The 21,548-nt window shown below is 36.2% G+C and overlaps 1 protein-coding gene across 1 annotated transcript; it reads right to left on the bottom strand.

The window, feature by feature from the left end:
* Nucleotides 1-3,474: 3,474 nt before the first annotated feature.
* Nucleotides 3,475-15,317, bottom strand: LOC121431381. Its single transcript, XM_041628932.1, has 7 exons — nucleotides 15,000-15,317; nucleotides 13,815-13,898; nucleotides 13,106-13,323; nucleotides 12,591-12,669; nucleotides 10,557-10,757; nucleotides 6,252-6,342; nucleotides 3,475-5,378 (listed from the first exon to the last, which is right to left on the bottom strand). Exons 5-7 carry the CDS (start codon nucleotides 10,669-10,671, stop codon nucleotides 4,079-4,081), a joined length of 1,506 nt encoding a protein of 501 aa, XP_041484866.1. The 5' UTR covers nucleotides 10,672-10,757; nucleotides 12,591-12,669; nucleotides 13,106-13,323; nucleotides 13,815-13,898; nucleotides 15,000-15,317; the 3' UTR covers nucleotides 3,475-4,078.
* Between the last annotated feature and the right edge of the window lie 6,231 nt (nucleotides 15,318-21,548).

The following is a 21,548-nucleotide window of genomic DNA, read 5'->3' as shown; positions in this document are numbered from 1 at the left end:
GCACTTCATTTTTTTAGAGTGTAACATCGTCCATAAAATATTAATTCTGAACATCGACCAAAATAAATTTGATGTGATATGAACGAAATCATCATCCAAAACCCATTTTCTATTATATCAAATGTACTTTGACAAAAAAATATACCATTAAAGGTCAAGTCCATCCCAGAAAGTTGTTGATTTGAATCGGTAGAAAAAAGAACATAGGCCCCCCCCCCCATCACTGAAAATTTCATTCAAATCCGATATAAAATAAGAGGGCTACATTTTAAAGTTTCGCTTATTTTTCACAAAACTGTTATATGCACAACTCAGTGATATGCAATTGAGAGTGTCGATGATGTTCTTCATTCACTATTACTTTGTTATTTTTTAAAATATAACAATATTTCCTTTTTTGCACATATTTGACAATAAGACCAACTTCAACTAACAATAATCTGTCTGAAATATTGATAATTCCACGTGTTCAGGGAGAAATAACATTTTGTTTCAGAGAAAAGTAGAATGTTCATATTTCATATAACATGTATAATAAAATACAAAAGAAATAGTGGGTAAGGTCATCGGTCAGGTCATTTGCATACTTACCAGGGTGCATATAACTGTTTTGTGAAATTAAACTAACTTTAAAATGTCATAACTTTCTTATTTTACATCCGATTTTGAGGAAATTTCCAATGTTTGTTGATGTTTCTTCTTTTATTCAAATTACTTTTTTTTTGGGGGGGGGCGGGGTAGACTTGTCCTTCAAAGATATTCGATAGGCCCACGTTTTCCCATGTATTTTGTTATTAAAAAAATCTTATTTCTTTCTCATTTTTTCGATATTATTCCCCCGATAAAAAAGACGACGACTTTATTTTCATCATGAACACTATTTAATTAATTGAGTTTATCATTTTAATTTAGACAGAAACAATGCGACATTCATAAATTTGGCCAATTCACACAATCTGCATTGACTTTTACACGAGATCCAGTAATTGAGTAATTTAGTTTGGGACATGCATTTACAAAATATTGCTTAATTTGGAAATCGCCTAGACAGGGGTTGCAAATTTGGTCTTAAAGGTATTGTTTAACTTTGTGAGCAGCCGATTTAAAAAGTTCTCAAACCAAGATGAAACATGTGTACAAGTGCATGTATTAGAATTAATAAACCCTGAAAACAACCATTATTGAGAATGAAAAGCTAAAACTACAAGGCAAACCCCGATTTTGTAAATAGGCGTCTTATAGACGCCTAAATAGTACACATAAGTGTATTGGATGAAATTAAGATGGTGTTTCCGGTCACTTTATATTTCAATTTTTGAAGCACTAAATAATTATTTTTGAACACAATTTTTTCTGGGCTTCATTTTTGTAACATATCACAGACACAGGTGACGAGTGTGACCTTCTAGCTCAGATTTTTTTAAAGTCAAACCAATGTTAACCAATCACTTTAAACGTTGCTTGAGACATGAAAGTAAACGGTTAGACGGTGGGGCAACACGGCGTCAGGTAGAATTAGGCCTACAGCATGAACTGAAAAAAAACTACTGACGTTCAACACGACCATGCCAATTGCCCCCTCCCCCTTGAGAACAACTTCTATAGGGCACACATGAGTATTACAGACCCGCATTCACTCACGTGTTATATCATAGCTCATCAAAAAATCATTAAAAATCAATCCCTCGATAGATTTTGCTTTAATTCACTGACATTAGTCACAATTAATAGTACATTAAGACTTGATATGTTAATCAGGTACTTGACCAGCTCAATCAAAAGTTAAATGGCCTGAAATAAGACTAACCATAATTTCGGCCAGTTCATCGCCAGAAAAACCAGAACTGCATTGTGGGTAATAATGATTAAAATGAAATACAAAAATGCAGTCTAGCCTTCCCAAACGCCTTGATTATGAAAGAGTATGAACATAGCATTATGTCTATCGTTTTTCTTTTGATATACAAACATTTGATCTATTTTTAATGAATTATTTTAATCAATAAAGTCATGTGATCTTTACTTACGCCTGTCCGGCATGCTTTGCGCGCGGTTGAATTACTCTCATGTGCCCTATAGGGCACACATGAGTATTACAGACCCCCATTCACTCACGTGTTATATCATAGCTCATCAAAAAATCATTAAAAATCAATCCCTCGATAGATTTTGCTTTAATTCACTGACATTAGTCACAATTAACAGTACATTAAGACTTGATATGTTAATCAGGTACTTGACCAGCTCAATCAAAAGTTAAATGGCCTGAAATAAGACTAACCATAATTTCGGCCAGTTCATCGCCAGAAAAACCAGAACTGCATTGTGGGTAATAATGATTAAAATGAAATACAAAAATGCAGTCTAGCCTTCCCAAACGCCTTGATTATGAAAGAGTATGAACATAGCATTATGTCTATCGTTTTTCTTTTGATATACAAACATTTGATCTATTTTTAATGAATTATTTTAATCAATAAAGTCATGTGATCTTTACTTACGCCTGTCCGGCATGCTTTACGCGCGGTTGAATTACTCTCATGTGCCCTAAAGTTTATCAAGATCACCTTTTCACCTATTGGACAGCAATCTATTTTTGCTACTTTATTGAGTAAATATTAGAGGGTGATTGAACTGTGTGTGGTCTCTCATTGACAGTGTGTTATAAATACATGGTCTTAAAATGTACACCAACTAATACTACAGAGAATAAATTGACCTATAGGCCTAATTGTATTTGTATAGTGAAACTAAAGTGTTATGAGATTAAAAGTATTTGTTTTGCAACTTGGTATAAATGTATTCAGTAGTTAATTAGCATGTTATCATTCAAGTGGGTCCATATTTCTAGACTACGCTAGCATTATGGGTGAGGAAACTGGCCAGGTATGAGAGTTGAGGACTCGAGATGGCGCTTTTGGTTCGTATCTGCTGTTATTAATACTATCATATGACTCGGGTCAACGATTTCTGTTGAAATGTTTAGCTTGATATAAACGAATATATGGAATATACGTAAACAAAAAAGTATCTACAATGTAATGAATTATTAAATACATAGAATCATAACAATTAATGTACGGACTGAAACAAAGAGTACTGTTGATCAGCAAAGCCTCGGACACAACACACAAATTCTTAGGTTCAAAGACTACGACACAACCTATATACAATAATTATTATCAACAATTCGTCCGATATAATGTAACGTATTGTATAAAACGGGTACAAAATACACACACAACAATCAAACTTAAATTGCAAAGAGGCAGCCTACATTTTTTCAGAACAATAATGCGCTAATTAACTAACCTCACTCATGTACAATTATACAAATACTTGCCATCAAAGTTGTGTTTAATATGTCTGTGCCATTGCATAAAACTTTCCGCTTTTTTAAATTGATTTTTTATCATTATCATTTATGTTTTTTGTCCTAATGATGTTATGATTATTTGTAAATATCTCAATTATGTTTGATTTGTTATTTTTGTTTATACTTGGTCTGGTTGACCCAATAAAACATATAAATACAATAAAAAAGCTAACCTCACTCACCATTATGTCCTTTTTATACAACCTGTGACACATAAAGAAGATAGTATTTATTGTCTTTAAAAAGAACATGATTTGAAAAAACGGGACAGTACAATCCATTTGCTTTACCAAACATCAAAGATTCGTGTTTAAGGGAAAGCAATGCAGCAGGTGAGGGTACACTATAACTACATACTTACATAATATTTCTGTACGGCGCATTAATAAAGTTATAACTTATCATTTGATTTTTTTTATTCGTCAAATCGTAAGGCCTACAGTTGCATGGCAAAATTCTAAGTGCGTTCTTTCCTTTGAAAACTGCGGCGAAGCTGCATTGCGTTCTATTGTCTACATGTAAATCAAAACGTCTTCAAAACCTTCTCAATTAGAATAATTTCATAATGATAGCATTTCCCAGGGGCATAAAAGGCATTGAATCTGTAATAAATAATCATTGTTATAAATGTGCATTTATATAACACAGCTGCAGGATTAGTAATATAAAGGTTTTACTATGGTTATATATACATCAGGCATGTTACTGAAACTCGGAGTAAACTTCCTCGCTATATATTGGTTCAAATGTGGCTGCGTCTACTGCCTTAGGGTCTTGGATCTTCATCTGATTTACAGTCGAATATTCGTCGTCATGGCTTGTCTTCGAGTTGAAATCTTCATATGTTCCTTCATCCATACCATCTTCGGTTGTACTTTGATACACGTGGTAATCTCCTACTTCCTTTCCAGAATTAAGGATATTGTACTGGTCACTCGAAAAGGCATTCGGTTCTCGAGGGACGGATCCATTCATGTCCATTTGACGTGGATCCTGGTAGCTATGGTATTCGGATCCATCATCTGGCTGATCCGAGCCGGATGCTTCCATCTTAGGTCCTGAACCTTTAGGGCCCGTTGATAGACTTTGGTATTCTCCAGGGGATACTGGAGGAACCCTTTGCGGATTGAGACCTTGCCGAGAAATCTGAGGGTCCGGTGGTCCATGGTTCAGAGCTTGGTACCCACTGAACGATTCTGGAGGTGGTTGTTTCGTGTTGTCTTGCTCATGTGGAGAACCCCCGATGGTATTATAAACATCGTCGTTGTGAAGCTGTGTAGACTGCTCCGAGTGGCCTTCTTTTGGTAGATCGAGGACACCATATCCATTGTTTGCCTTTATATCTGATACACCAGCTGGCGTCTTTAATGCCCGGGTGACGTCTGATGACTTATTGAAGTTGAGCGCATTGTACTCCAACTCATCGTCAAGAACAGCAGAACCATCTGTTTGTCCATCTTTCCCACCATTTTGTGTTCCATGTTTGGGCAAATCATTTTTCGTAACAAGAGAAGAATAAGCATTCATTGATGGCGACAGTTGGTCTAAGTCTTGATACAAACTGCCGGTTCCTTTTGGGACTTTCGTAGTTGCTTCATCTGGTTTCTTTGATGGCGTGATAGCTTGTTCGTAGGTGTGATAATCATCCTCATTGAGGGCATCATCGTTAACAGCAATGGCGGATGGATCTTCGAGAGAGTAATATGTAACTGGATTCAGTTCTCCACTCTCGGATATGATACCACTGAAGGCATTACCATGGGAATGGGAATCACCGATGTTCGTATTTAGATGGCGATGGCCTTCGAATTCTTTAGACTGACTGTCAACGTCAGCTGGTTTTAGTGGTGCAAGGGTAGAACGGCCGTCGTTGGAAGTCGTACCGACGATCAGGTCTGGGATTGGAAGACCTCCATCGTTTGAACAATACACTGGGTTGTTATATAAGTTGGACTCGTCCTCGTCTTTTTCATGGGGTGCAGCCGTCTTTGGATTTCGGGATCTGTAAATCAATTAGTAATTTTCATTAGCATCGAGTTATGAAATTATAAGATTTCTTCATGTCACTACAGTAATAAGATTTTTATCTCTCCAAGTAAAAAAAAGCTACACATCAGGCACACTGCCACCTTCCTTATTTGCAAGTTGCTCTGCCATGACCAGCAGATACATAGCAAAAGTGTTACTTTTTATAATATATGGATTTGAGTTTCATCTTTTGTAAAGACAAAGTTGAATCCAGTACATATAAAATATTTTTAACAGGAAAAGGCATAGGACATACAAATAGATGCTTCTATTATTAAGAGGAAAGGCATAGGGCACAGGATTAGAGACATGGGTCCGTATTCTGAAGTCGAGTTTAACTTAAACTCAGGTTTAAAGTTGTGGTTTAAATATGGATAGCCAATTGTTACATGAATCACAAATGGTAGAGATATAATATTTCAGCTCATTTGGCTCTCAAATCATTCATAATTATCTAGGAAGTATGAATAGATGATCGTCTTCACCATTGATGAATCAAGAAAGAGCAGAGTAAATATAAGAAAGCTACAACTTAATAAAAAAATTGACACTTTTGGCTTCTCATAATTTTAGAGCAAAGTTAGACCGTGGTCTAAGTTAAACCCTCCTTCAGAATACGGACCTTTGTGTCTAGGTCAGGGATTCCATTTTGATCAGGTAAGTTTAGAATGCCCCATAAAACTCAGAACACTTCTTTTAGATTCGTTTTATACGTGTAATATATTGGAGTCCGAAGGAATTTATAACTATCAGGTTATGAATTATTTGACCCTGATTGATTATTCTTAAATTCAAAGACAAAAATAGTTTGATTAAACTTCGCCATTAATACAGGGACATAATTTACCTTTTACGGATACATACAATAATTATGACGACGACAAGTACCACTAAAGCAACAACAGAACATGCTGCTGCGATTGCAGCTGTATTTTGCCCTGCAAGAGAAGAAAAAGTAAAATAAGAATTATTTTTGTTGATAGTACATTACTAGTTTACTTCTATGATAGTACATTACTAGTTTACTTCTATGATGACTACTTGTTACATGGCCGTACATATTTGGTTTTTTGGCTATCCGGGCTTAGTTGATGGTTATCACAGGAGAAGTGCAAGAAATGAATGAATAGGACAAAGTTGATGGCCATTTATCCGAAAAATAATAGAGCTGAAAATCTTCGCAAACACAAGAATCCCCTGTTATAGGTATTGTTACATCGTAAAATTGGTTCTAAAGGTGTACTTATGGATTATTCTGATAAATTCGCTTAGTGCAGCACTGTAAATAAATTAAAACGATGCAGAAATTGCACATTTTCTAACTTCATGTTCAATTCTTAACTTCCCGATCGTACAACTATTATAAGAACAGTGGATTTATTTAGATAACACGGATGGTGTGTCCCTTCGGAAAGATGAGTGGTTTAAATCAGATGTACGAACTAATAACTGATAGGTCGAACCAAAAAAAAAAATCCTTATACGAAGAACTAAATGAGCAGTCACATTCTGTTTGCTCCACTTACCGGGGTCTGAGAGGGAATATCCCCCATTTATAGGTTCATAGAAATGATAAATGATATGGGGTCGTTATAACATGGATTCTTGATAGATACCCGAGAGAATAAGTGATGCTCAATATCATAATATACATATATATATACATATATTGAGTCTGGCCAGTGAGGTCATGACCCCAGGAGGCATATCAGAACCTGACTGCTACTGTGGCGTTACACTGATATACTCAGTGAGCCAGTACTGCCAGCAAACGCCAACGCCGAGCCCCAGGCTGCGGAAAATAACCTGGCCAACTCAGTTAACCTGAGAAGGGTAGTGGGACCCTGATGGAGGAAATGTCATCTAAAGGCGGAGGAATCATAATTGATCAACGGCATCCACAACTCACAAACATGCAACTGTGGCCAGCGTGGTGAGTCAAGGCCACACCCCCTCAAGACTATGGCAGCACAAAGAAAGAAACGGCCCTCAGTCCCCAGCAGCTCTGGATTGCCCAGCTACGGGAGGAGCAGAGGGTGCTAAGAATCTCTGGGCCAGGACAGGCTCCTTAAAGGATGTGATCATCTGTACTATAATGTACGTTCCCTTTTAGGCATGTTTAGGAGAAGATAGGCTTTATGAGCTGGAAATAGAACTAGGGAGCATCACATGGGACATAGTCGGATTGTGTGAGGTTAGAAGCCGCGGGGAACATCTACAACAACTAAAAAGTGGACATTTGCTGTACACAAGAATAAGGAGAAAAGTAGCATCGGAGGGGTGTGTTTCCTTATTAACAAGACCATAGCATCCAATGTCATTATCTACAAGAGCACTTCAGACAGAGTATCCCAGATCATCCTAAAAATCTCCAAGAACCAAACCATTAAAATATTCCAAGTATACCTTCCATCATCTAACCATGCTGATGAAGAGGTTGAAATGGTCTATGAGGAAATTGCTAAACAACCTGATGAAGACAAAGCAAATTTTACTGTAGTTATGGGAGATTTCAATGCTAAAGTTGGTAATAGGGAAGAAAATACTGAGATGATGCTAAGTAAATTTGGAATAGGCACTATGAATGATAGGGGAGAACGTATACTGGAATTTGCCTTAAGCAGAGGTCTTAAGGTAATGAACTCTTTCTTCAAGAAAAAGGAACATCGAAAATGGACTTGGCAAAGCCCAAATGGCACTACCAGGAACGAAATCGATTTCATTCTAACAGACTGGGCATCGTTAAAGACGTTTTCGTGCTAAATCGTTTCAATATTGGAAGTGACCACAGGCTTGTGAGAGCTAAAATGCATGTCAATTCTAAGCTAGAAAGAAGTAAACTAATAAGGAAGAAGAATGCCAGCCTAAATGTGGACAAACTTAAACAACGTAAGGACGAGCTTCAACTACAGCTAAGGAACAGATTCCAAGTGCTTCAAGATGAAGTAAACCAGGAAGATATAAATGATATCTACAATAAATTTTCTCACACTGTCCAAACTTGTGCTCTTGAGATAGCAGGTAAAAGGAAAATCAAACAACACACAGGATCACAAAGGAGACACTCGATCTGGTGGGAAAAAGGAGACAGATGAAGGTATCAACACAGAAGGATAGTATAGAGTATACGGAATTGTCCAAAACAATTAGAAAACGTATGAAAAGTGAAATTCGCAGCTTCAACATAAAGAAAGTCCAAGAGACCATAACAAATAATAGCAGCTATAAAGCAACCAAACGTAAACTCTCCAGTGGGAAATCACAACTGATAGCTATTAAAGGCATGAAAGGGGAGGATGGAAGTGTTATTCATGACAGAGACTTAGCCTTACAAGAAATGAAGCGTGGTAAAGCACCAGGCAGTGATGAGGCGCTGGTAGATGTCCTTAAAGATGGAGGCGATGTCATCCTAGAACAGCTGGCCAAGCTGTTTACACTCTGTTTAGTAAAAACACAAACACCAGACAGCTGGAACAATGCAATCATAATCCTCATCCACAAGAAAGGAGACATAAAGGATATTAAAAACTATAGGCCAATTAGCTTACTTTCAAACACTTACAAATTATTTACAAAAGTTCTAACAAACAGAATCACTGGAACTCTAGATTTTAATCGACCGAGGGAACAAGCCGGATTCAGAAGTGGTTTCTCTACTACAGACCATCTCCACACACTAAACGAATTATTAGAGAAGACTTGCGAATACAGGCAACCCTTGTGTGTGGCATTTGTAGACTTCGCACAAGCTTTTGATAGAATTTCAGGCAGTAATAACAGGTACAAGGTGCGCACCATAGTTACATCAAACTCATTCACCTGCACAAAGACAGTGATGAATTCCCCATTAACAGAGGAGTGCGACAGGGAGATACCATTTCACCCAAACTGTTCAACGCTGCACTGGAGGAAATAATACGTAAAATAGACTGGGAAAGTACAGGGCTAAACATTGATGGTGAGTGTCTCCACCACCTGAGGTTTGCCGATGATATCATTCTAATCACTGATGATGGCCTCAAGCTAGAAAATATGCTTAACGATCTCAACACTGAAAGTAACAAAGTAGGGCTGAAGATCAACATGAAAAAAACAAAAGTAATGTTCAACAAATTTGCTATACCTAACGGAGCAAAGAATCATAATGGATAGTTCTGAAATCGAGAGAGTAAATCAGTATATCTACCTTGGGGAACACGTCAGAATGGATCATGAACAACTTGAAGAAGTTAAAAGGAGGACAAGAGCTGGATGGATCGCTTTTGGGAATTTCAATGACATTATGAATAGCAATATGCCAATTTGCCTTAAAAGAAAGTCTTTAATCAATGTGTTATACCGGCAATGACCTATGGTTCTAAAACCTGGTCTGTAACAAAGAAAATGGAACAGAAATTAAAAACCACTCAACACAGTTTGGAACGTATAATGCTAGGGATACTGGAGGAGCCGTGGTGTAGTGGTTCTGACTCTCGCCTTGTAAACAGTGTGTTCGAATCCCACCGCGGTCTGGCGTCCTTTGGCAAGGCGTTAATCCACACTTTGCCACTCTCGACCCAGGTGCTAAATGGCTACCCGGTAGGATGTGAAAGTCATTGTAGCTTGTTCAGTACTGTGTGCGCCTCACAGGCGACTGACTGGAATACTCCCCAGGGAGTGGAGGATGTGCACACAGTGTGTGTGGGAATGACTGATTGAATCCGATGACCGGGGTAATAATATATCTGTAAAGCGCTTAGACACGTCGTTCCGATGTATTAAGCGCTATATAAAAGCGGATTATTATTATTATTATATCAAAACGAGAGAGGAAAACCATACAATGGATTAGGTACCAGACTAAAGTAATAGACATAATAAAAGCAATTAAATCAATGAAATGGAGATGTGCTGGCCACCTTGCAAGATCAAATGATAATAGGTGAACCAAACGCATCACAGAATGGAAACTATAGCTAGGATCACGAAATCGGGGTAGGCAAAAATTGAGATGGAGTGACGAGCTCACAAAATTTCTCATTAAAAACGCTGTCCGTATTCATCAGGACTGGTATCACCTGAATACGAGTGCGTTAAAAAATGATCCACAAGTAACTCCTTCATTGTACCAAAATAGTACTTGGCCAATAGAAGATGACTTAATTAAACCCACCTCGTAAATTTCCTTGGAGAGTTGGTACTGGGCTATCGGTTGTGGCTTCCGATTTCGTCACAGCGTTTTCTGTTGACTCCTTTGTTGACATGGTTGAAGAGCCCCTGGAAGACATCTGAGGACTTTTCGGTTGAGTTGTTGACCAAGAAGGAACGGACACACTTGGCCTGGTATTAGCGTCAGTTGATAGAGTTGTTGTCTCTATAAGGTTCGAATGAATATCATCACGATCATTGAAGATGATGAGAGTTTGAAACAATAACATTGAAGATGATGAGAATTGAAATAATATATCGAATGGAATCATATTTGCACATTATGTAGCGTACCAATGAGGCAACAGTGGGGCAGAGCCATAGGCACCATGTGGTAAGGGCATGTAAATAAGGAAAATAATAAAATAAAAACCGTAAAGGAAAGTAAAACGGAAAATTACATCACATTACCCCGATTTAGGCATCGAATCGGTCGAGTTAATTCTACTAAACTGAAAAAGTACCATTCTTATTCATACATGTCATAGGGCTTGTAGTAGGGGAGAGGGGGGATCCTGCATCCGTTGATCGCTAGATTGTTGCTCGACTGCCAAAAAAATGGAATTGAGAACTATAGCATCGGTTAATTTAGGGTTACACCAAAACCGAATAATCCCGAATAATTTCGGAGCGATGAGGTCGGAGCGATCGGAGCAAAATTGCCAAGAATTTACTTCCAAGAGTTGCCTAAATGCCTCCCAAAATCCAACCGAATTCCATCCAAATACACTGAATGTGGCCCGAATAAAATTTGTCGTAGCGACATTCGTGAGTATTTCGGAGGGCATTCAGCTTGTTTTGAACATTTCAAAACGAGCTGAATCCCTCCACGAATGTTCCTGAATCCCTCCCGAATTTTCTCGCATTTGGGGAGGGAGAATAGAATACTCCTCCCGATTTGATTCTGGGAGCTCCTGACTCAGAGACCAATAGGTTCCGAATCCGACCGATCTCAGCGCATTTGGCCATATTCGTTCCGATGCGGATCACCTTTTGGCTGTAATCGGAGCAATAGGGTCACATTAGGCTCGATTCCTGGCACCTTTGACTCGATTTTCCCCCCAATATTCGGGTGTCATTCTGCTTTAATCGGGATGGACAAAAAAAATGATTCTGGTCAATTTATGGCGATATCGCGCTGAATCTAGGCCTAACGCAGACCCATCCGAAACCACCTTATCAGCGGAATCAGTCCGAATTCTCCCAAAATAAATTTAAGCTAGGGTTACACCAAAACCGAATTCTCCCAAATAAATAAATTCGGACCCAAATGTTGACCAGAATCGGAACCAATATGGCCAAATGCGCCGAGATCGGACCGTTACTCCCCGAATAAGTCCGAATCTGCTTCGAATACTCCGAATGCCTCCCCTTATCCAACCGAATGGCGTTCGAATACATCCCAAATGTGGCCCGAATGAAATTTGTTGTGGCCACATTCGGGAGTATTTTTGAGGCTAATTTAGCTGGGTTTCAAAATTTTAAAACGAGCCGAATTCTTAAGCAAATGTTCCCGAATCCATCCCGAACTTATTCGCATTCGTGAAACAGGTCAATACTCCCGAAACCGGAACTGAATCAGCGACATGACCACTCGAATACACGTTTTCCATCCGAATACATTCGAATGTAATTTGTCGGGGCAATATTCTGGAGTATTTTAGATGGTATTTGAATGGTTTCGATCAAATCCCCTCCACGTATGTTCCGAAATCCCTCCAAAATTTTCACTCATTCGGTGAGGGAGAACAGAATTTTCCCGAATCTATCCGAATACACATAGGCTACTCGGTGGATTCAGGAGAATTATCCCTCCCCAAATGAGCGTCATACGCGAGTAACACAGCGTGCAACTAGTTGGGGGTGTTGCGCAAGTGCAAAAAAAACCCCGCTTAGAATCAATTGTGGTTGGCAACCAGATTTTGTGAATGAAGCAAAGCAGGCAATTATCGACGTAAATTACATAATTTTAAAATAAAGAAATCATGATTTAATTTACCTGTGACAGGTTTTAAAGTTTCATAGATCTGTATGTCAAGAACACTTGAAAGTCTATACCCCGTAGCCGTTAAAGTTATCTATTTCATAAAGATTAAATGGAGAAAACAACCAAAAATGATATTCTTTACATACATGAAGAGTGAATCTGAACAAGTGTTATATACCACTAACACTAATACAATAATGATCATGATAATAATAACAATGATAGTGACGATGATAATGATAATAAGAATAATAATGATAATTATACTGATAATATTAATAATCATAATGATAATAATAATAGTTTTATGTATTTTTTTCAGACAATAGGAATATGCGTGAATTAAATTGATTGAAAATGTTTGAGGGGGTATTTTTTTAATTCCAGAATTCATTTATGGGAACGGTCATACGAGTCGGCCATTACGGGGATTTGTAGTGATAAACTGGAATATGTCAAACATTTTTAAGGGGTTCGCGGGGGGGGGGTACCAAAGTTATAAGAAAGTTTTCCAAACGTTTTCATACCTCAATATCTTGGGCTCCTTCGCACTTGTATGAAATGTATTCGTATACGATATATCGCTGAGTGTCCCCATACAAGTAGGGGTCCTGTGTCTTGCAAATCGTCACATTGAGAGAACCAGAGTTTCGCTGCCAACGAGCAAATGATAGGACACCTTCTCTTGATGTAAATGTGTGATTAATGGTGAAACTTGATGAATCATCTGTGGTTAAAATGTAGTCTAAACACACAATGAGTATTAAAAGCGATAGAACGAAGTATAGATAATTTCGCAATTATAGAAGAACTAGTGACAATGAAAATCAGTGCAATTATCGGGAGGGGGGGGGGGACAAAACGGCTATTGCCCAATACCAAGAAATGTTTAATTTAATAGTACGATACCTTGTAATGTATGCCATGTAATATTAGCATAATAATGTAGGATTTAGAATAATATTGTGATTTATGTATATATATTTAATAATTAATCGAATTAATTATGTAAAGTGCTTAGAGATCTTTGATATCTTCTCTATAATAAATACAATATTATTATCATTCTTCATGTACATGTCCATGTTTAATTTGTGACATCCTTCTCGATTGGCCTACAGAATTGTTCATACAAGCTTCCGAATAAGTAAATCAATCCCCAATGATATTACACTTGATGATTTGGTAAAGTGGATGAAATATTGAAAATTCTGCGTACTCGTACACTATACTTACAATAATTATTGATATTTCCAATTTCCCAGCTTCCACGACCAGTCACCAATTGACAGGGAACATCTTGAAAATCACAAGCCCAGTCTATGGATAAAATTGAGGCGGATCAATGCGTCATTTTTGTTAATGTTATGGCAGTACCTCCCCCCAATAATAATTATAATTATAATAAAAAACACAGTATGAATTTTGAAGGAATATTTGAAAAAGAGGATTTTTGAAGAAAAATGAATAAAGAAATAACAAAATTTGCATTTTTGCAGCTAACAATGACTGTTATTGGTTAACTAGAGCAACTTTGCACACAAAAGGAGCATTTTGCACCTTCAACATTTTGCACCCTATATATAGTGCAGAGTTGTAGAAAAGGTGTACCTCTGCACCTATTTGATATGAAGAAAAAACACAAATAAGTGCAAAGGTACAAAATGGTCATGATGGTGGCTCAGGGGTGTGCATACGTCATGAACGGGAGGTCATTCGTTCGATCCCTGGCCGATTCACATCAATGACTAAAAAAACATAGAATCTTCTTCCTTCTTGCTAGGCGATCAGAATCTCGATTGGAGAAGGTAATCAGATTATATAGGACCCGCTGGTAGAGGAGTCTCCTATCCTGGATGAATAAATCTGTATTGTTAGCATTATTATCATTGTTATTATTATTACTATCATTATCAATATTTGCAATTCCAGATGCAAACAAGAACCAAAAGGTGCGAAAATGCACATTTTCATATAGGGTGCAAGATGCTGTGGGCGTATGGTGGAATTTTGTTTTTGTCTTAATATTCCTATAAACATGCAGGAACCCTGAATACACATTCAATGTGGTAAACGTTCCTAATCATCTTATCTATAATGATCATAACGTAAAATAGATGTAGAGTACATTGGCGGCGAAAGCCAAAAAAATTATGGGGTGTCCACCTGAAATTTTGGGATGGACATAAGGTAAAACATTGGACAAGCGCCCCAAAAAAGGTCATCAACCTAAATTTTAGGGGGGGGCAACACACGTTTCAGGGGGGGTCCACGTGAATTTAGGGGGCGCAGGAAAAAAAATTGACAAGCAAAAAAAAAAAAGTTATAAAAAAAATTAGGGGGGACACGCCCCCCCCCCTCCGCCGCCTATGGTAGAGTATACATGGTGTATTAGTTTGCATATCGACATCTATAAATTACCTGGCTTGACTACACTGACTGATAATGAAAATCCTTTCTTCGTCACTGTGTAATCTGATGTGAACCAAAGCCATAGATATGAACCGATGGATGATATTTCGAGAGGAAGCGAAGATCCAGAAAGAAGAGCTCTTATAGTAGCGCTGTCTAAAGAGTTTGATAGTCCGTGGTAGACTATAAGAGAATCACCTTCCCTAAAAACTGAACCACTGTCAAGTTCGAATACACTGAACTGTACCCTGATCCTAAACCCAGTGGGGACTATGAACTGCCAAAGCACTCCGACATTGTTGTCGTAGTCATCTGGGTAATTTGGAGAAGTTACGTTCATCATTGATTCTTCACTAGTCATATTGATGACTTCTGCAAAATGAAAGTTAGAAAGCGAAAAAAAAAAAATGTTGTCGGGATGTGTATTATCAACCTGATACATACGTATTTGTTTTCCTTTACTTTACTTCTTTAACTTTACTTAACACTACACGCAGAATTGTGAGTCTTTAACATGGACCGTATTATAGGGTTAATGGTTTTAAAAGTATGTTTGATTTCTTATCAGCTACAATGAATTGATTTTCATCATAAAATTTTATCATTGTGCATTTATTGTTCTGCAATTAAGTCTAATTTGGGGTTTGATTGGCCTAGTGTAATTAAATATCATCATGATCTTACCACCAATAGGTTTTAAAAATGTATTTTGTAAGCTGTTTTCTCTAATTACTGCTGTTTTTCATAAAATGTACTGTATATCGATTCTGCTGTATTAATGTATTATATTAATCAATGAGTTTTAACCTGGGGGTTGTCATTTTTTCAAGCAATCTGCTTATGATGACAATCCTTCTCCTGCAAATTGTAAATGTTAACTAATTTGGTATGAGATCAGTTTTTGTTTGTAATGATAATTTTAGTACATTTAGTTATGATTCATGCCAAAAAAGTTCTCAATATACTATGTTTGTTATGTTATGGAAAATGTATTATATACGAATGATGTAATTGCAGAAGTAAACAATAAAATCAAATCAAAATTCAAAATCAAATAATTCGTTAGCATGGTTAGCATTTCGATCAAAGGGCCATGGGACAATATTATACATATAGGGTGCTATAGGGGACTTGCGTAAAGGAAATGGACAAGCCCCCCCCCCTCCAAAAAAGGTTGTCACTCCCCTTCGCCGCACGCCGTCATTTTGGAGCAAGAACACTTTTTTGCTTTCCAACCTGATTTCTAAGGAGTACTGCCTATTGTAAAGAACATACGCATTCACCCCCTGGAAAATACTGGCGTGCTTCACACCTAGCACCTTCGCTTCCCATGCTTGATCTTAAACTTGAAAACATTGGAAGATTGCATACAATGATAAAGTTAGTGTCATTCTCTCATCAATTTACATGCATTCTGATCTATTCACCGTGTTTATCAGGTTCGATTGTACTGACTGAGAGCGAGAATCCGTTCATCTCTCCATTACTATCTGAGGTGAAATGAAGCCAGATATAGGGGCCAGTTGATGAAATGTTACCAGGTAACGAATTTCGTGAAAGGGTTGCTTGATATGTGGCGTCAGAGAATGAATATGTCAATCCAAGATAGACCCATAGGGCGTCCCCATTCCACCAAGGTCCCTCCAGGTTAAAATCATTGAAATGTATCATAATCCTGAACCCAGTGGGAGCTATACACATGTCCACCAGATATCAGCATTGTTGTAATAATTCCCAGGATAATTTGGAGACGTAATAGTCGTTGTTTCTTCATCACTCAAGTAGATGGCTGTTAAAGGGGAATGCAACCCAAATAAAAACTTGTTTTTATAAGGAAAAGGAAAATCAGACAAGTTGATAGCTGAAAGTTTGAACAATATTGGACAAACAAGAAAACTAAGAATTTTTAAAAGTTGTAAATATTGGTAATCACTATACCCATGGAGACTTCAACTTGGCCACATATGGGATGTCATAGTGATGTAAGGCAAGGACTACTCTTCCATGTACTCCAATACATATTTTGGCTAAATTGTAATTTTTCCCAAAAGTTTTATTTCAAATTATATTTTTCTTTCATGAGGACATAAAACAATATACTATCTGGGTTATATTTAGATTACTGCCCCAGGGGAATGGGTACTTAGGAGAAAATCACAAATCCCTGATAATAAAGTACATGGCCTATGGGAAAGTTGTCCTTGCCCCTTGTCATAATTTACTTACCCAGTTGCCAATTTGAAATCTACATAGTATTAGTGATCTCAATTTAAAAACAGCAATAACTTTCTTATTGCTTGTCCGATTTCTTTCAAACTTTCACCATTCTGTTTAATTTATTTTTCTCCTTCCCAACACACCATTTTATGGCCAAGGCTGGATTCCCCTTTAAATTAAGAAAAAGGGAGAAAGAAAAAAAATCTAACAGGTACGAAGAATGCACGGAGAAACCATAGAAAATGATAAAGATTTGTAAAAAAGAAGGAAATGCGAATGAAGAACATGGTAAAACGAAAAAGAATATGTTGATATGTATCAGTAAGTGATCTTACGATTAGCGTTGAAATTGCAAATTCCTTATTTCTTCATCTGCATATTATACCATATAGTCAGACTTTAAGTGAAAAGGGACGAAATTATAATCATCAACCTAATATGCTAAAGGGCAATAAGTGTATTTCGCCATTCCGAGATAATATTATTTCAGATTTTGTCCCCTTTTGATATTGAAAATCTGAGGCCATTTCTCAAAATTCGAAAATAATTTTATGATATTAGGTATGTAATTGTATGTTTTGGGGGTACGAAATATTAAAACAAAATGATAATATCGAAAATTCGTAAAGGTTGTTTGCAGCAAAACAAATTAAGCTCCTTTTAGAATAATCCTTGGGAGACGCTTATTCATATGCCACAACTAGGGGCCTTCAACTAACAACAACAACATCAATAATAATAACAGAAAAAAATAACAATCACAATAATAACAATAACAACTTCAATAATAATGATGATATTAATGATAATAATAACAATAATAATGATAATAACTTTAACAATAAACCTAATAAAATAATGATGATGATGATTACAATAACAATAATAATAATAGCAAATTAATGACTTAATATCAAGCTAACATCATGAAGAAAATATCATAGTATTAAAGGGACGAAAGGAAGGGATGATTGTAATCGGTATCCCTCCCCTGCATGCAAATTTTCATTTTTTTATATAATTAATAGGTTGGAACAGAATCCGGTCATCACTGACCCACCGTCTTTGAAATAATCGCTTGCGACACTAATGTACAAGAACATGTAACTGTTATAAGAAATTTCTCATGACATGTTCATGCATGATTGTCTGACTATCGTCACGTGACGGGAGGACTTGTCAAACTTGCCCCATGTAGCAGAATAATCGATCATAATCAGGGTTGAATTGCAATTACATATATTAAACTACACACTTAGTGGTCTAATCTATATTATGTTGATTTGAACTCTCGAACTCAACACACCCCCGTAATTACAGTAATTACCTTACTGTATACATGTTATATTATTGACTAATGAAATGATTGGACAATAAATATGTCCTGATATTATCATTAGACTTACTTTGATCTTGAGATTTCGTCCCACCTGTCATCAGTACGAGCAGGAAAAATACAATCCATATCTCCATGTCTATCGATCGTTGGCGTATCACTTTTAAATATGCTTCTCGTTCATCATTTAATCACACACAGGGAATAGAGCAATCAAACTGTTACCAATATGTCATTCTAAGGCCGCAGTTTTGACAACAGATGATTTGGCAAGATCCACAATAGCTTAGCAGAGCTTTATGTTTGAAACAGACATCATATTATGCGTTTATTTCATATCGTGACGGTCACCTTGGTCTATTGATCTTGTTTAGACCGACACAATCATGCAGAAATACAACAGTCACACGAGGACAAACCAGATCCATTATTCACATTTCTTGTGCAAACAGAATTGCTCGTTGGTTTCCAATCTACAAGCGTTATGGTTTATTGTGAAATCAGAATTTCTTTGCGAACTTCCTTGTTTATACAAACTATTCTGTTTAAACATGTTAAAGGTCACGGGAGACCAAAGAGGAACTACTTATGAAAAAAAATATGACAAAATAAAAGCAATTTGTCATCGTTAATATGAAATTAAGTAAAAACCTACCTGGATAGTGTTAGGTTAAAGCCCTCCTAATGCTTTGGTAAAGGGACAATGAAATGAATTATTATACTGAAGTATTATCTTACATTCCGCTTATATGAAAGAGCAGTGGTCATGGTACAGTTTTCAACCATTAAAATTCAAATTAAACATTTCTTCGTATATATTCCCATACCTCGGGAATGCAATTATTTTATTCTTAATATGACCCCTTGAGAAGCATACTCATCAGGAAATAGATATAAGAAATATTATTTCTTGGAATTTCTATTACACTCGATACTTGAGAAGTTGTTTTATATACAAAGAGGAAAAATATGCACAAACATTAAAAAGATATTCTTTTAATTTGGTGACTGATCACAGCAAAATGTTTGTGCATATTTATATATATTCATATATTTATATTTTTTTGTTTAATTTACGATATTCAAATAAATATATGGAAATATATGTGAAACCAAAAGATTTCAGAAAAGTTCTCTGCCAAGTCTCGCAAAATTGTTAAACAAATATTTTGCTAAATGAATTTGTAATTTCTGTGAAAACCGTGCAATACTGTTTTTTTTATATTCTATACCAATTTTCTCTATTTTAACTGCCCCATTAATGCCAATTTTTTTTGTATATTCATTGTGAACACTGACTATAATCACTTCTTGTTATATCCTATTTTACTGGCATTAATGTGCGATTCAGTCTGTGCCGGTGCCAATCATGTTTTTTTTTGCAATAAATCTGATTTGAATTGATTCTCATAATTTTTATTGCAACCATATATTTGTATCTATGATAAATTTAATTTCGACCACTTATGAAGGCTAGATTCAGGGTTAATTACATATTGATCTTAAGGACTCTTTTGAAGCAAACACAATGATGATGTGGTAGGTATATCAATATTTATTCAGGTATTTATTTTCTACATTATTTACTGAGAAGGGTGAAATGAATTTAGGTTTTATGATGGGCATTCACATTGCTGTGAAATATGAAAAAGAAAACTTGTCATCACTCTACTGCCACTGTGTAATAAATTTATGAATTATATACAAAAGAAAAACAACAAAGTTGAACTAATAATATTATATTTCGGTCTGTATGGTCCTGTTTACAGTGATGTATAGTTAGACTCTCATTCTATTCTTAGTTGCTGCATTAGGGAAAAAGGACAAGAATACGGGAGATGAGATGATTTCATTAAACAAATGATTATTGCTATAATAATTTATTTGAGTATCGGTTCGAATTTTCCAATTGCCTTTTTTCTCAAATGAATGCACGATTTTCCTTTCTTTTTTACTTTTGTACATGGATTGCAATGAGATTCATATTTAATATGACATTCCCCGTCAGAACGAATACGACCAGGGTATATTGTCTAAAAATATTTTATTATATATATATATATAGGCCTATATATCATGGAACGATATCCTCTTTTCTAATCCCTCTCTCTAAAAAAACGTGTAGTAAGTCACGACGAAATTCAGCGAAAGAAAAATCTGAAAATTTACATTGCTTGCATTTATCATTGCATTTAATATACAGTGCGTCAAACAAACAACGAAACCGAGATTTAGAGAAATTTATCATAACTTAATCACAAATACAATAGACAAATGACCTACATTTTAAAGCTTAGAATCTCCTCTTTCATCTGAAATTATTTAGATTATTTTTCATTCACGCATGAGTGAGCAAAAACAATTTGAAAAGGGGATACCAAAAAGTCACTTGGCGGGCCGTATCTGGGTTTTATAAAGAAAACCACATTTCTAGAAAGTTCAATATCTAATATTTAATTTGATACCTCAATTACAGAAAATGGTCAAGAAATAACGAAGTTCTGGTTATTTGAAATAAGGCTTGAATTTCAATAATTTCATAAAATGAAGAGGTTTTACAGGCTAGCGTTCAAACTCACTCGACACTCCGTTTTGTTGACGATTAGCCATGCATTAAGTCTTTTGTTACTATGCGTTAGCTTCTGTGGGAAACCATTGAAAACACGTTTATTTAATGAAATTATTGAAATACAAGTATTGTTTCGAGGGATCATAACTTTTTTACTTTTTGACCATTTTCTGTAATTAGGATATCTTAATTAAGATAAACTAAAGAGCAGATATTAAACTTTTTAGTCATATGATTTTCTTTTTGAAATTCAGATACCCCCAGCCAAATGAGTTTTTGGCAACTATCTTCGAATTGTTTTTCTTCACTCATGCGTGAATGAGAAATAATCTTAGTAATTTCAGATGAAACAGGAGATTCTAAGCTTTAAAATGGTAGGTCATTTGTCTATTGTATTTATGATTAAGTTATGATAAATCATCTCCAAATCTCGGTT

This window comes from Lytechinus variegatus, chromosome 17 (genome assembly GCF_018143015.1).
Source record: "Lytechinus variegatus isolate NC3 chromosome 17, Lvar_3.0, whole genome shotgun sequence".
Classification (NCBI taxonomy): domain Eukaryota; kingdom Metazoa; phylum Echinodermata; class Echinoidea; order Temnopleuroida; family Toxopneustidae; genus Lytechinus; species Lytechinus variegatus.
The sequence above is the reverse complement of the archived record's forward strand: the minus strand, read 5'-3'. Positions and strand labels throughout refer to the sequence as shown.

What these genes read in the sequence shown, in the direction of transcription:
- LOC121431381 (XM_041628932.1), bottom strand. Translation starts at nt 10,671, where the DNA reads ATGTCTTCCAGGGGCTCTTCAACCATGTCAACAAAGGAGTCAACAGAA. An exon ending in TCTCCAAGGAAATTTACGAG is followed by an intron (nt 6,343 to 10,556) that starts GTGGGTTTAATT and finishes CTTCTCTTGCAG; the next exon opens with GGCAAAATACAGCTGCAATC. An exon ending in ATTGTATGTATCCGTAAAAG is followed by an intron (nt 5,379 to 6,251) that starts GTAAATTATGTC and finishes ATTGATTTACAG; the next exon opens with ATCCCGAAATCCAAAGACGG.